This window comes from Haliaeetus albicilla, chromosome 3 (assembly GCF_947461875.1).
Source record: "Haliaeetus albicilla chromosome 3, bHalAlb1.1, whole genome shotgun sequence".
Lineage (NCBI taxonomy): Eukaryota > Metazoa > Chordata > Aves > Accipitriformes > Accipitridae > Haliaeetus > Haliaeetus albicilla.
The window spans coordinates 77,374,655-77,388,101 of NC_091485.1; the positions used below are offsets into that span (position 1 = coordinate 77,374,655).

Here is a 13,447-nt window from a genome sequence, read left to right on the forward strand (position 1 = left end):
TTAGCCTTCTAGGTGACTGTACAAGCCTGAAGCTATCGGTGACAGGATGACACGTGTGACCAGAGGAGCACAAAGTTGCACCGTGACAGCCTCCCTTTGGAGAAACCGGCAGACTGTTGGTCCCTGAGAACACTGGTTGTGTTGGACCCTTCCCTGAATTTATTGGCGGCCTCTCACTATCCCCTCCCTGTTCCCTCTTACATGATGTCTGCAATCACCAACTTCCATTTAATCATGTATTCTGATTTTCAAATTTCGTGTCATGCTTTCTCAGCAAACTGGAAAAAGTTGTAGATGTCTTCAGGTGCAGCAGGTTCCACCTTCAGGATCTGGTAGGAGTACAGATAAAAGAATGGGTACCTCTGCATTAGCCTGTTAGGCTTCAATCTTTCTTGATATTCTTCCTCTTAAATGGTTGCAGTCTGAACAGTTTTCTGACAAGGTAACAAGGTGTCCAAGTTACTTCACCCTCAGACTTTTCCTATTGGCAGAATACACCATGCTGCAGAGTAACAGTTTTCAGCTAGTTTTATCTGCATAGGGCTTTCTCTATTGATCCTCAGACAGCATCAGTCTTCAGAGTGAATTATTTGAAAAATATGGGCAATTCAGAGTGGGCTTTTTGCAGAAGCAACCTCAACATCTGGAAACCTGGTATAGTGGAAGGTGTCCCTGCCAATGCAGAGGGGTTGGAACTAGATGATCTTTAAGGTCCCTTCCAATCCAACCCATTCTATGATTTTCTGAAACCTTGCCACATAACTCCCCACCAGTGGACTTTCCTAGATTGGCAACCCTAAGTTAGGACAGAGAATTGTGCTGATCTCATTAAGATTCTGGCACAGGTCTGCAGTAATTGCCTGAAAAACTCAAGGAAGTCTAAACCTGTCCGAATTTGTCTTCCTGTAGTTCCTCGAGTCTGTATGTTAAGCTGATAATGATAATCATACTGGTAGCTGTTAGTGTGTCACAGAAGTCCTTATACATCTTGAAGCAGAGTGTGTGTAACTTACCTAGTACCAGAACTGATTGAACAGAAACAGAACTGAGCAGCTGGGATGCCTTGTTGCCTTATTTATGGCAGCAAGCTGTTTGGGTGCAGCTGCACAAACTATGGAATAGCTCTGGTGGCAACTGTTTGAGGAGGGTCTAGGTTTTAATGAAAACATCCCAGAAATGTTTGGGGTAAGGATGAAACCTTTTTGCCTGAGTGCTGGAGCTTATGGACTGGGCCTGATAGTAAAAGGTTCAACTTTTCTAATCCCTAAAGGAAACAGCATTGGTGGAAAGTAGAGGCCAACAGGCTGCTCCAGATGGGCCTTCACGTCTTGATTCTGCATCAGTAGGTTCCTTATCGGCAGAGGGATCAGAAACTTTAGCTCTCATAAGACTGTGGGCCTGCACTGTTCTAAAGAGGATACAGCTTAAGTGGAGGTGAGAAAAATACAGCACCACAGAAGCCTGGTAGCAGCTGTGCAGGATTGCTTCTCAAGTTTTTGAATTGGATCATTTCGGTGTAAGAGGGAAAAGAGAGCTTGTGAGCTCCTGCACCTATGCTCTCTACTGAGAGACCTCTCCTGCCTCTAACAGGATTGCTTCCCTGAAAAACAAGGCTTGAGGTCTCACCCCCAATGGAAACGGGTGTTTAAGTAAGCTCAGTCAGGTATTTCATGGTTCCAGGAGACTTTTATCTGAATTCATCTTAAACTGGTTCCAGTCCATTCCTGTATCTGTTGCTCCTGTTTGTCCCCACCCTACCTACCCCAGCTTTGAAATGCTTTTTCCTGAGTCCCTTGCCTTAGATTTGAATGCTTGGGCATAAAAGGATAACTAATCGCCAGCTTAAATCCTGCATATATACACCTAATTATAGAGCTGCATACCACCGGTGTTTTCTTTGGCCCAGGACCTCACATTGCAGGGCCTTAACCCATGGAACGCTGTTCTTTGTCTGGTTCCTGCTGTTGACTTGTGTACAAGTTTAAATTCTCTAAATCCTGTGGATTGCTGGTGTATTCCTGCACAGTAGATGAGCAGGAAGAGACCAAATAATTTGGCAAGGAGCAGTCTGAAGCAAAATAAATACACAAGGTTTTTCAGTATCTGATTGGTACTTGGACAGACTATCTGTCTGTGCTGTCTTCATTCCAGGTAAATGGTTCAACTTTCAGTATGAATAAGGTAAAATCCTGATTTGTCAGCATTTTCCTGTATGTGCTGCCTCTTGTGTAGATCTTCATTGTTATGGCTATTTATTGGGCTCTCGGAGAGACAGCCAGAATGATGAGACTGTATATGGCTAACACAGGGCCTGAGTGCCCCATCCTTCTAAAAAAGCATGCCTAACAGGAAAAGAGGACTTACTGTAGAAGGCTAGTTAGTTGATATTCATGCTTCTAAGACAATAGTCCTTTAGCTAAACACAAGGGTAGTTGAAATAACCTGAATTTACAGGCAAGGATTTTTGGTTTGTATGAGCTAATGACCAGACTTTTCACTAGCAAGTCTGTGGAGAGTTACTACCAAAGCAGTCTGTCAGTCTTTCCTGACAGTCCACGCCTGGATCTCTGACACACAGATCCTGAAGCAGAGCTTCTTTATCCCTTGTGTTTCCATTGACATTAGGCCTCTCGGCGATGATACTTCTTTCCTGCAAAGACCTGGTGCAGCTGCTGCTGGCAAAGATCTCTCTCGCATGTACATTTTGCACTGGGGATACCCTTATTTCCTCTTGCATCTAACCTGTAATGCCTGGGGACTGGTGCAGAAGAGCTTAAGCCTTGAAGCTGTGGGTCTTCCTATTCTCTTTGACCCAGCTTCTTTCACCTTAGCAGTCTTTTCCCCACTGCTCATAAAACTGCCTTGGCAAGTGGCTAGTTTTCCATAAATGGGACTGTATCACCTGAGGTTTTCGTCTGTTCTTTCAACGCCCAGTCCTTGCTTTCTACAGAATAAACCAAGTGGACTTGCACACAGTGACAGCTCTACTGTTCCAGACAAAGGGCCCATCCTGCCCGAGGCAGTGGCCTGGGCAGGTTCCTACACAAAAGGGTAGAACAGGGCAAGCATGGAATAAATACGCTTCAGACGCCAACAACTTAGAGGTAAGGGTTTTCCTAAATTAGAGGCTGTGTCAATTCATGCACCACTAGCTAAATACTTGTTCTGGGGCATCAATGCAGTACTGGACTTGGTGAATTTCTCATCCTAGAATCCATGCAAGTTCTGCTGAAGTAGCCAAGAGTGGCTGTGGTCAGAGCCCTTTGTACACAGCTCTGCTTCTCCCACTGTCTTTGACCGTCCTCCAGCTGGCCAGGAAGCTTAAGTACTTGGGGCTTCTGGAAAAGAGTTTTTTCCTTTGGGCCTGTTTCAGTGAAGTTTGCGCTGAAGCTTTTCTCGGTGCCTCCATGAGTGACAGATCGAGCGACATTCTAGGGGGGTTCTGAGGCCGAAGGAAGAGAGGACTGGCAAAACCAGCTGATCCAGGGCAGCAGCATGCAACAGAAGGAGCTGTTTGGCTATTTTTCAGGACATGTTCTAGGTCCAAGCTTCCCGATGAACCTGTCGTTTAATGGAACTGCATGGTGAATAGGGTTCAGTTTTCCAGTGAAAACAGAAAACTGAGTGGCTTGAATTTTCAAGCACTGCAGGACAGAGGAATGGTATTCTTGTACACAGTGTCTGCTCTGCAGCAGCTAAGCATTCAAGTATAATGAAGTCTGGTCACAGAAAACTGGTTGTTTCAGAAAAATAGTCCCACAAATTAAAACAGCACCATGCAGAGATGGGAACAAGGCTGTGGTGGGGCTTTTCCAGTAATCTTTGATAAACTTTATCCTCAGTTTGGTTTGCAAGTCAGTGTTAGCACTGATTCAGCATCAGATCCTGCCTGTGGTGGGGTGATAAAAACCTGACAGCAGTTCAGCATGTGGGAGGCAGAGCTGGCTTACTGCTGCACCTCTGACAGCTGGATGGAGCAAGAGAAACTTGAACAGAAAGTAAGTACAGTTTCCTTCTTTACCAATTAGGGAAGACAGGGTTCCAGAGAAAAGCACATCAAATCCCTGATTTCTTGAGAATCAGTCAGGTTCAGTGGCATCTCCCAGTGGTTTGCAAGATGAGCAGTATTAGGCGCCTTCAGAGCTTCTGTAACTATGGACTTATAAACACTATCCTGTTGGGGTAGCTGCTGTTAAAGGGTTTCCATTGCTTAAAGGCATTACAGAATTTTTGTTCTACCTTGAAGATTTGAACTCTTTAGTAAAACCATTTTCTTCCCACTTACAGAGCCCTTGAGAATAGTATCAAAATGAAGTTAGCACTGAGAAGATGTGCAGAGATCACGATTGTAAATGTTGAGATTTACAGATAGATTTTTCCAACTTGCTGAAGTTGGAAACCTAACATTAGCAACCAGTTTCATACCTGCTCTTGTATTAACATCTTCATTTAGCTTCAATGGGTCTTTTTTTGTTTTTAGCCTTATTCATGTACTTTCATAGAATATGATTTCTTGCTATTATTAGTGCTTTAGTAGGCTAGATGAATCAAATTTATAAAATCTCCTTAAGTTTTGAGTTATTCAGGTGGTTCTAGTAGCTAGTCTGAACAGGGACACAATTTGTAAGTGTCATGGTTTAACCCCAGCTGGCAACTAAGCCCCACGGAGCAGCTCGCTCACCTCCCTCACAGTGGGATGGGGGAGAGAATCGGAAGGGTGAAAGTGAGAAAACTTGAGGGCTGAGATAAAGACAGTTTAATAGGTAAAGCAAAAGCCGCGCATGCAAGCAAAGCAAAACCAGGAATTCATTCCCCACTTCCCATCAGCAGGCAGGTGTTCAGCCATCTCCAGGAAAGCAGGGCTCCATCATGTGTAACGGTGACTTGGGAAGACAAATGCCATCACTCTGAACGTCCCCCCCTTCCTTCTTCCCCTAGCTTTACATACTGAGTGACATCATATGGTCTGGAATATCCCTTGGGTCAGTTGGGGTCAGCTGTCCCAGCTGTGTCCCCTCCCAGCTCCCTGTGCCCCCGCAGCCTCCTCGCTGGGAGGCAGAACAGCCCTTGACTGTGCAAGCACTGCTCAGCAGTAAGGAAAACATCTCAGCGTTATCAACACTGTTCTCAGCACAAATCCAAAACAGAGCCCCGTACTAGCTGCTGTGAAGAAAACTAACTCTATCCCAGCCAAAACCAGCACAGTAAGCTCATTTTTTTTCTTGAACTGTAAGTGACCAGAACCTAGGCATTTTGGATGTCTACAAGTACCTATGTGATCAGTTGCTCACCAGTCTACTATATTAATTGGATACATCCAAATACTCCTCGTAGTTTTGGCTCCCTCGCAGGCACCCTTTTTGGCTTGTTTTCTATTTGGGGTGAATTGTTTCTGTTTCTCCTACATCATGTCTAACCCATGAGCATTATGCATAACTGAAATTCTTGTTCTTTGTCTCTGACATAACCTTGCACTTGTGCTGAAATTTAGGCAGACCTATTAATGAAACCATCTTCAAAACAGCACAGTTTTTGCTTTGTTGTGCTGCCCTTCCATTTCCTGGGAAACATAGCTGGGACATTCCTACATTTTGGTACAAATGCTTGGAGCTGCTCTTAAAATTTAAATCTCATCTTTTATTTCCTGATGGCTGATTTCATCATCTATCTTACAGTTTCTGTAGTCACCCCCATTTTTTTCCTAGCTACGTTTGTGATTTCAGGTGGGCTACTACAAATGATGCATTACACGAGTTAGCACTTTTGCCCAGAAAAAAAAAAATTGTGTTAAGTCATAGGTTAATGTGGTATGATTTCTCTATTATAGACTACACTGCAGTGGAGGCAAATGAGATATTAATAAACCCAAATGCTTAAAAATTCCTTCCTTCAGAATTTCACAACCATTGCCTGTTACTAACAGTGAAGCTGAAAGGCCCTGCAGTTGCTTGGATAACTCTCACCACCTTCTGCTTTTCACAAGCACCAGTGCGTCACTCCTTAACATCACTCATTTATTAGTCACTTTTCTATTTGTTGCAGAAATATTTCTGACTTTTTGCAGTATGAGGAAAGCAGATTATATGGAAGGAGCCTGTGTACTGCCTTGGGTTGGTTGGTGTCCGAGGCTGTTCCCAGGTTGCTGGGCTCTGCCCAGCATTGCACAAGTGCACGTGTGATGAGATGTCACATTCAAACAGTGAGGAATGAACAAAGAATGTCCACTCTAAGAACTGGTGTGGAGCTGGAAACCTGTGTGCAAGGTAGAAAATAGCTGGGACCCAGAATCTTGTTTGGAGAGGAGATGAGCGTAATGACTGGGTGACGCAGCTGGGCTGGAGGTGGGAAATGAAGAGGTGGTAAACTTAAATGTGCAAAAATAACTATCTTTCTTGCACAAAGAGTGATAAAGAGACCAGGAAACCATGAAATCAATATGAGATGATAAGAAGGAGGGTGGTGCATTGTCCTGTGGGCAACTTGGAGGTAACGACTCACTTTGGACTTCACGCTTTTGTCACAAAGCAACGTCCTTGGCAGCGTGTCCCAGAACTGAATGGACGTGTAGATTTTAAACCTAGTCTGTCACGATTGTGCCTTGCTGTGCCTTGTGTGGGAGATGGAGATGGTAATTAATTGTTCTCCATTTCTCCTCACGCAGCGCTTGTTTTACAAGCCTCCGCTGTGCCCCCTTGACTCGTGTTCTGCTGCGTGTGGGCATTGTTCAAGCTCTCTTCCTAGTGAAGCTCTTTTGTACTTCCGATTGCCTTCATATACCGTCTTGAGCCTAACCACTCTTTCGAAAGAGAAACGTTGATGCCTCCCGCAACTTTACACAGCGGCACAGGCTTTTTTCGAAGTGTTTTCCTAATGCAGTCTCACACTCCGAACATGATGTGCAGCCGCCGCCAGCTGAGAGAGCGCGTGCACGTAAACGACGACGGAAACCGTCACGGCTCTCGCCTTACAAATAAAGTTGGGGTTGCTTTTCCCTTGGGACGTTACTTCTCCCGGCTGAACCCGAAGCGCTGTCCGGGCGGAGGCTGACCGCACCGACCCGGCCGCAGCTGCGACGCCGCCATCAGCCATAGAACCATAGAACGCCGCCCACGGCTCCCGGAGCCGCCTCCGCTCCGCTCCCCCGGTACCCAGGGCTGCCGGCCGGGGCTGACGGGGCCGCCCCGCTCCGCTCCGCCTCAGCGGCGGGCGGACCCCTCGTCCGCCGTCCCCCTCCCCGGCTCCGCGCTCCGGCCTGAGGGGGGCCCGGGCGGGGCCGGGGCGGGCGCGGGGCAGGGCGGGAGCGGACTCCGTTTCCCAGGGACGCTCGCGGGGGGGCGGCGCGGCCCCAGGAACCGACCGGGCCCGGGCAGTGGAGCGGCGGGGCCCGAGCGGCGGCGGCGGCGGCGGCCAGGCCCGAAGGGTCGGCGCGGAGCCGGGGCGCCAGGCGGGGAGCTGAACCGGGACCGCCGCCCGGCCCGGCCCTGCCGCAGCGCCCGCCCGCCCGCACATCCGGGCCCTCCCTCGGGCCAGGCCCCTTCCCGGCGCGGCGGCGGCGGCTGCCTGTCTGGGTCCGCCCCTGCGCGGCCGCAGCCGATCGCGGCCGATCCCCGGCGCGATGCTGCGGTGCATGCCGCCGCTCTGGCGCTGCAACCGGCACGTGGAGGCGCTGGACCGGCGGCACTGCTCGCTGCAGGCCGTGCCCGAGGAGATCTACCGCTACAGCCGTTCGCTGGAGGAGCTGCTGCTGGACGCCAACCAGCTCCGGGAGCTGCCCAAGGTGAGGCCGCGGCCCGCCGCGGGCCTCGCCCGGCCGCGGGTCCCCGGTAGAGGTCTCGGTCCGCTGCGGCCCGGGGAGCGCGGCCGCCGCCCGGCGCCGCGGGCCCGGCCCGGCCTGGCGGGGCTGGAGGCCGGCGGAGCCCGGCCCGGCCCGGCCCGGCCTGGCGGGAGGCCGCCTCTTTCCGCCGTCCTGCCGGGGCCGTCTGAGGCCGCCGGCGCCTTCTCCCCGAGGCCGCCTCTCGCCGGCCCCTGAGCGGAGCGGGCGGGCGCTGCCCCGGCCTACCCGGCCGGGAGCGGCCTCCTCCCGGCCGCGCCGCTTTCCTTCTCCCCGCCACGGCCCGTGCCCCCGGTGGGGAGTGCGGTTTCGGCCTGTCCGAGCCCCGGCCGGCTTCCCCGTGCTTCTCGCCGAGACCGGGGCCGGGCAGCGGAGCAGCCGGAACCGGCGGGTCTCAAGCGCCTCCGGTGCCGGAGCGGGACTCCCGGGTGGGTTTCGTGCTCCCCATGGAGCCGCAGGCTCGTTGCGGCTTGCCGCGGGAAGGGGAGCTCCTCTGCCCGGTAAAGGTGTCTCCTGCCCGTGGAGGAGACACGCTTTGCCCGAACCAGCGGTCCTGTGCGCCGTGCTTACTGGGGAGCAATGCGCAATGGGAACTTAAAAACTCCGGCTTAATCCGTAAACCACGGAAGGTATCAAATGTGTTTATTAAAAGCGATAGAGGTGCTTTTTGCTTATTGTCTGGGACTTCAGCCTGCGCTTGCAACTTCTTCCGCAGTTCTGCTTAGCCACAGAGCTCCCTGCTCAGGTAACGCTGGTGATAAATCCTTAGCGTGCTGCTACACACCATGCCGACGTGACCTCTCTGTAGAAGCAGAGGGCTGGAGATCTGCTCAGCAGACAGCTGCCAGCTCGACCCAGACGTCTCCGACTCCCAAAGGTTTTGCTTTCGCAAGGCGGGAGTCTTGGGTACGGGACGAGCTCTCGTGTTCAGGCCCTAATGTACCATTCAGCAGGAACTGAAACGATGATGTTCCTATTCTGCTGGGTAATCTGGAGCGTAGGACACTGCAAACGAGAACTGGAATTTGAACCTGCCACTCAGAGAGGAGGAGGCCTTAAGACGTTACTGGGCTATAGGAGGTTCTGGAGGAAGCTTTACTACATAGCCCCTGTGGAAATTGTACCATTTTTTAAAAGTTAGTGAAGTATTACTTGTGCCAGAGAGACAAAGCATTTGACTGTAGCTTGTTTGGATAGGTGCTCGTCAGTGAGTATAGATAAGTCACCTTTTTATTTAAAAATTGAGAAACAGGTCATTATTTTTTTGTTTTAAAGTTTCTTGTTGAATCACCGACATGTTATGAAATTTGCTGTGAAATCTGGAAAGAAAACCAAAAACCAGCATGCAAACCAAAAACTTGTCTTTGATTCAGGCCAAAATAACTTGGTTTGTTTTTGTTAAACTGTACAATTTACGCATCCCTACCTAAACAGATTCTCTTGTATACAAATGGCAGATTCTTGCTCTCTTGATGTCTCTAATATTTTTGCATTCTCTTTGTCTTTCCTGCTTGTCTTCCTCTGAATTACTGTGAGCCAGGCTGCCTGTGGGGTTCAGTTGTGAGGGTGCATTGTTCAGGTATGGAGACACTAGTGTGACACTTTTATCGGCTCTCTTCCATCGTGTAGCTTGGGATCAAATTATACTTTAGGTGGGGATATTTCTCAACCTACTGGAAAATGTGTGTTACAGGCAGGTTAGGACTTATGAATGAGTGGAAGTCTTTTCTGCAGAGGAGGCTAATTGTGACTGATCTGCGGTGAACTTGCCGATCCTTGCGCTGCTCATACTCCTTCATACCCTGCTGAAGAGTCACAGTCCTACCTTGTGTTTACATGGAACCCATTTGGACTGAGATATTACTGGGTTTTGGTTAGCTTTTCAAGAGCATCTTTTGGATTATAAATGCAAATGTTATATGGATGTTTTATTTAGTCTGTGATCAGATAGCTACTATCCTGCCCCTGAAAGCAGGTACTGTGTAGCTGTCCTAAGCACTGCGTCTCCTTCCTGTTGTCGCCCAAAGAGCTTGTGTTTGTGAATGCTGTAGTTTAACTCCAGCTGTTATGTCAGTTTGGCTTGGGAGCATCAGACTTCTTGTCGTGACCTATCCTGGGATCATGGGTTCCTCTCTGGTGTTCGAGTTCCCCCAAATTTTTAGACTCTTCTGGCAAAGAATTATTAGAAAAACAATAGAGAACAGGCAGATGAGATTCTGGTCCTTTAGTCTCAAAAGAGATGTAGTAAAGTCAGAAGAAGTACAGAGAACGGGGAGCAGAAAATGGCGTGATCAGACTCAATATGTGACAGCTTTTGCACAGGGAAGATAAACGTCTACAAGATTTCTTCAGTCCGTCTGAAAATGATAGTGCTGTTCCTCTATAAGATGACAGAGGTATGGAGTATCACAAATGGCCTGGAGGGAATGAACAGGGAGCGACTGATCACTGTTTCTTCCTGCATGAGGACTGGAGGGCATTAAGTGAAACCAAAAAGGTCTCTGTTCAGAGCAAACAAAATAATTTTTCATGCGAAACGTACTTAAGTTGAAGTGTGGAACTACTCACCATATGACGTAATGGATGCTCAAAGTTTACATGAGCTCAGGAAAGAAGTGGACCGGTTCATGGAAGAGAAAATGACCCAAAATGAGAATGTGCAAAGACACCATCTTGGTTGTGCTGCATATCCCAGGAGAGACTTGGAGGAAGTATTGTTTTGGACTTGCTGTGCTCGCGCTCTTCCGTATCAAGTGCTGTCTGTAGCTGCTACAGGCTTTCTCCAGTCGTGACAGGTATCAGCCCATCCCTAGCAAAACCTAAATGCCCTCTCCCTCATGAGCAAGGTAAGCGTCAAATACCTACAGCTGGGGAACAGAAGGAAAAGCAAGCGGAGCACCCCTGAGTGCTAACTGCTCCTGAAAAAAGCCAAGGAGCTGGTGGATGCTGCCTAGAGATGCTGTGCCCTGGAGACACATCAGGAAGAGTGAGCAGAAGTAGGCCCCACGGTCTTCCCCCTTTCCAGCCCCCCACCAAGTTTCCTCCAGCTGGTGCCACAGGTGGCCCGCAGTCAGTTGATGAGGAGGTCTGCATTTTGGTAGAACGAGGGTGCGAGGTTAGGTCCACCTAAGGTTTGACCCAATATGTGTCCTAATGGCTTGTGCTAATACAACTTGAGCAGTGAAGAGGTGCACTTTTTAGTCCCAGGCACACAAATCACATGCAGGAAAGGCATTATTTAAGGATATTTCTGTTGGAGGTCATGTGGGTAGGGACAGATACCTAACATAGGGGTGAGAATCTGCATGTTATCCCAGGTGGATATGGGATGAAAATTGGAAAATAAATTGCCCTTCCACCAGGGAAAGACAGGACAGCAATACTCGATCTGGGCACGTGTTTTCCCTGAGGGAGGGCAATGGGAGAGGTCTTTGGTTCGGGTTGGGGGAACACTTTCCAGTTGAGGAGTGCTTCCTGGAAACATGACTTTTGTGTGAGAGACAGACTGGGAGGAGGATTTGTGCATACCACCAATGAAGATGGGGGGAAAGGGAAGTGTGCTTGTTTCACAGAATAGGATCTGCGTGTGCCCATTCCTTGGGAGAAGAGTTTAAAGGACTACGGAGATGTGCGTGTAGGGGCGGAAGAGGAGAGCAGCAAACGGAGATCAGTTAGAAAAATGTGAGTGAGAGTATATACAGTCTTTGGTAGCAAGTTTGACCACAGCAAGTTTGTTTTCAGGGCTCGAGCAGGATTTTGGGGGAAGGCTTTCATGTAGAGGTGATTTTTGAAGCAAAGGAATGGAGGGGTGGCTGGCTTTTGGAAAGGTCATCTTGTTTTACAGTTAGAAAACAACTTCCTTTGAAAATGTTTGAATTTATCTGACTCCTCTTCTGTGGGTTTTCTTACATGGAGCCCACTACCAGGCCACCTCCATCTGACATGCTTTTTTTCCATCTTTATTCAGCTTATTCCAGAGTCCAGAAACCCTGGCAATCTCTTGTTCTTTCTGTGGCACCATTTTCTTCTGTACCAGAACTTCCCATGTCCCCTTCTTGCTGCTGCTTTGCTCTTGATCTGATTAGATGATCTGCCTGCCTCCTGGCATTTCTGAATGACAGACACCACCACGCTTTCGTGAACTCTCTCTTCCAAGCTGTAGAAGTGAACACTTGTTTCTCTCTGTCCTGCAGTGCCAAATACTCTTCTGTCTGCTCTTGCTTCTTTTTTATTTGGCCCATGTGGAATCTTGCTGGTCTTGAGTCCAGATTTTTCATTATGGTGGCTATACGCTGGTCGTTTGAAGTGATAGATTAAATGTGTGTTAGGAGCATCTGCTGCCTTGTTGCAGGGATTTGCTGCCAGGGTGATACAGTGTGATTTAATGGAAAATGATAAATTCCATTTGATACGTTCCCCGTGCTCTTCACGAGGGTGTCTGAATTCCAGAGGAGGAAACATCTTGCTGTGTGCTGACTTCTGCTCTACCTGGCTTGCATGAAGCGACTTCTGCAGGACTGTGAACATGTAGCACACTACAGCAGCAGGATAAATAGCAGGTCCTTCAGCTAGGGGGATAGGTTTCAAGGATACAGCCTGCTAAATCATTACATTAGAGCTTCAAAAACCACCTGACTAATTTAGTCCACTCTCTGTGAGCACTTCAGAGGTGCAGGTCTCACCAGAAAGGAATGAACAGTCTGGAATTTGGAGGAGGAATTTGGCGGTGGCGGATGTAGCTGGTCACAGCTCAGCAGCAGAGTGTGGTCAACAGGGATCCAGAGGCTCTTGGTGTGCTTTCAGGGGAGTGCTCCGGTTTGGAGTATGGGAAGGCAAAAGGGAGAGGTCGGAAGAAACCTGGGTGGAGCAGGGCCCATAGGACCTGGTGTAGGAGGAAGGGAGGGTGGAGCTGAGTAGGGAATGAAAATTATGAACAAGTCAATGTGGAGGAGGGAGGAGACCTCTGTGTCAGCAGGAGTGTGCAGGGGGGCAGGCTGCTGGAGACCTTCTGCTGGAAGGATACCTGGGCAGGGAAGTGAGGCTGGGGGGGCAGGCAGAGGGATCATGCAGAGAGAGGGGGGGAAAGGAAGAAATTGAAGAGCTAGCTTTGATTCCCAGTTTTTGAATAGTGGTGGTGCTGAAGAGGCAAGCCCTAGGGATGTCTAATGGAAGGTTTGCTGTTTCTCTGCTTTGCTTTTTCCTTACTAAAGCTCCTGTGACAGATTGGGCCCAGTGCAGAAGACTTTCTTTTTTTTTTTTTTTTTTTTTTGCCTACTGCCCAGTGAGCTGTTAGTAGCTTGTACTGAAAATTATGAGAGAGGGACACCTGGCTAGAGCACCAGGGAGAGGAGGCCTTTTGGGTCCAGTGCAGATACCTTCCTGTTCCTGCTTGTTGCTGTTTGCATCTTGGCAGGGCCATTTCTAGGCTGGTAGAAGCAGTCTGGGCTTTAGCAGTTCCTCCTGTTTGGCTGCCCTTGGCCTGGGGCAAGAGCATCGGTGTCCTTTGTCCAGAGCCTGGGATCCTGCTGCATCGAGCAGGGTGAAACCTGAGAGCGGTGTTTGTCACTTTCCCAAGGCAAGGTGGGGCCTTGCAAAGCTAATTAAGAGCAGCTTTTA

General features: G+C 49.1%; 1 protein-coding gene across 50 annotated transcripts in view; it reads left to right on the plus strand.

Moving 5' to 3' along the window:
• Positions 1-7,334: 7,334 nt before the first annotated feature.
• SCRIB (scribble planar cell polarity protein) overlaps positions 7,335-13,447 on the plus strand; it is a 123,755-nt gene continuing 117,642 nt past the window's right edge. For 14 of the 50 annotated variants that reach the window (XM_069780337.1, XM_069780348.1, XM_069780352.1 and 11 more), the window contains exon 1: positions 7,344-7,777. In XM_069780337.1, the coding sequence (XP_069636438.1) occupies positions 7,616-7,777 (162 nt within the window). In that variant the 5' untranslated portion in view covers positions 7,344-7,615. Of the gene's footprint in view, positions 7,778-13,447 lie in introns of all 50 variants that reach the window. The other 36 variants (XM_069780325.1, XM_069780326.1, XM_069780336.1 and 33 more) reach the window with 8 other exon arrangements.